Source organism: Oryzias melastigma, linkage group LG21 (genome assembly GCF_002922805.2).
Source record: "Oryzias melastigma strain HK-1 linkage group LG21, ASM292280v2, whole genome shotgun sequence".
NCBI lineage: Eukaryota > Metazoa > Chordata > Actinopteri > Beloniformes > Adrianichthyidae > Oryzias > Oryzias melastigma.
In genome coordinates, this window is record NC_050532.1 from 4,736,706 (window position 1) to 4,738,284 (window position 1,579).

At 40.5% G+C, this 1,579-nt stretch overlaps 1 protein-coding gene across 1 annotated transcript in view; it reads right to left on the minus strand.

The window, feature by feature from the left end:
* tspan7b (tetraspanin 7b) overlaps window positions 1-1,073 on the minus strand; it is an 18,577-nt gene extending 17,504 nt beyond the window's left edge. Inside the window, exon 1 of the mRNA XM_024286580.2 lies at window positions 757-1,073. Coding sequence (XP_024142348.1) covers window positions 757-822 — 66 coding nt within the window. The 5' untranslated portion in view covers window positions 823-1,073. The remainder of the gene's footprint in view (window positions 1-756) is intronic.
* Window positions 1,074-1,579: the final 506 nt, after the last annotated feature.

Below are 1,579 nucleotides of genomic sequence, written 5' to 3' on the forward strand. Positions count from 1 at the left end.
TTTCGAGACTCCATACACATTGCTCCAAAATGTAAAAAAAAATAATTTGGATAAAAGCACCATAGTGGTATAATGAAAATGTTAAAACGCCTTTATAAATGATAATAAAGTATATGATTTCTATTGAATAAAACCAAGAAAATAAAGAAAGGCTTTTCAGTTGTGAACAGCTGTTGTTGGGCTAGACAACCATAGCCCCCTCCCTTACATTTTGGGGCCCCATGCAGCACCCCATTGTGACAGCCCAGACCCATTCTGTCGCCTTTAACACAAATAAAACACACATTAATGTCCAGCTCGGAGGCTCCCCCGTTAACCACGCACGACAGCGGCTCCAAAATGCGGCCAGAGCATCCAGAGCAGGCCTCTAGCGCGGCTCCCATCAGTCGTTGCGGTGATGTTAACATCCTGCACCGCGCTAACTGACAACAACCATGATGCTAGGATGCGTGGGGCACGCGCTCACGCCCAGCAGCTCCAACATATGAGTAACCCTAACCTCACTTATGTAATTTAACCGGCCAGACCTCCATGTTTATGTGTGTGTGTTGATTTAAAAATGGAGGTTTATCGTTTTTGTTAAGTGAAAGTAAAAAAAAAATGTAGTCCGTCGGTGATGCTGGCAGCCTTTCATCATGCGAAACAGAAACACACACGGCGGCGGATGGAGACGGACCGTTATTGTCCGCAGCACTGATAGAAAAACAACAAACACACACGCAAAAAAGGAAAAGCGGCGCGCGGGAGGATACGTACCCAAAACACGAAGGAGTAGACGATGAGGAGGGTTTTAAGGCAGGTGATGACCGGCTTTGTCTCCATGATGGACCGACGTTCGAGCCGCTGTGGCGATAACCGAGGCAGAAAAAAACTGAAATGTCTCCGCGAATTGTCGCGTTGCGCCCTACGCGGATGCGGCCGCACGGCGTCACTGGGTCCGTCAGCAGGTTATAGGCTCCCGCGATGTATCACTGCGTTTAACACCAGACAACACCCTCCGCCGCTGCTGGGGAGGGACGGCTTTAACGGGTGGACCGGACGGCGGATACTGTGTTTTATCGACCCTCTTGTTTGAGTTATAAAATAGGTTTTATTATTAAAAAAACAAAACAAAACAAAACAAACAAAAAAAAAAAACAATAATAAATAGATAAATACATATTTTGTATATCAATAGAATAAAATAGGACATTAAGGGTTGCCATATTGCTAAAAGATACGGAAATATATTTTTTCTCACATAATTCAAAATAACATTTAATTCTCAATAGACAATTCAATCTTCATTTTTTTTTAGCAATTAAAAAACAATTAAAAAACCCTCTCAAACATTTTTCCCTTTGTGAAATGTTCTCAGTGGTTCTTTTTAAATTGTGATTATATATATATAGCAAAAAAATGTTGTTTATTAAAGGGCCTATAGCATGCTATTCCTAAGCCTTTAAGGGTAAACTATAAGATAATATATTACTTTTGTATGGGGTAAGATAGCTGTCAAAAAGAAACGTATTCATAAATCATATTTTGTATTCACAAAAAGAAATTCATATTCATAAATACAAAGTTGTGAAAAAATTTA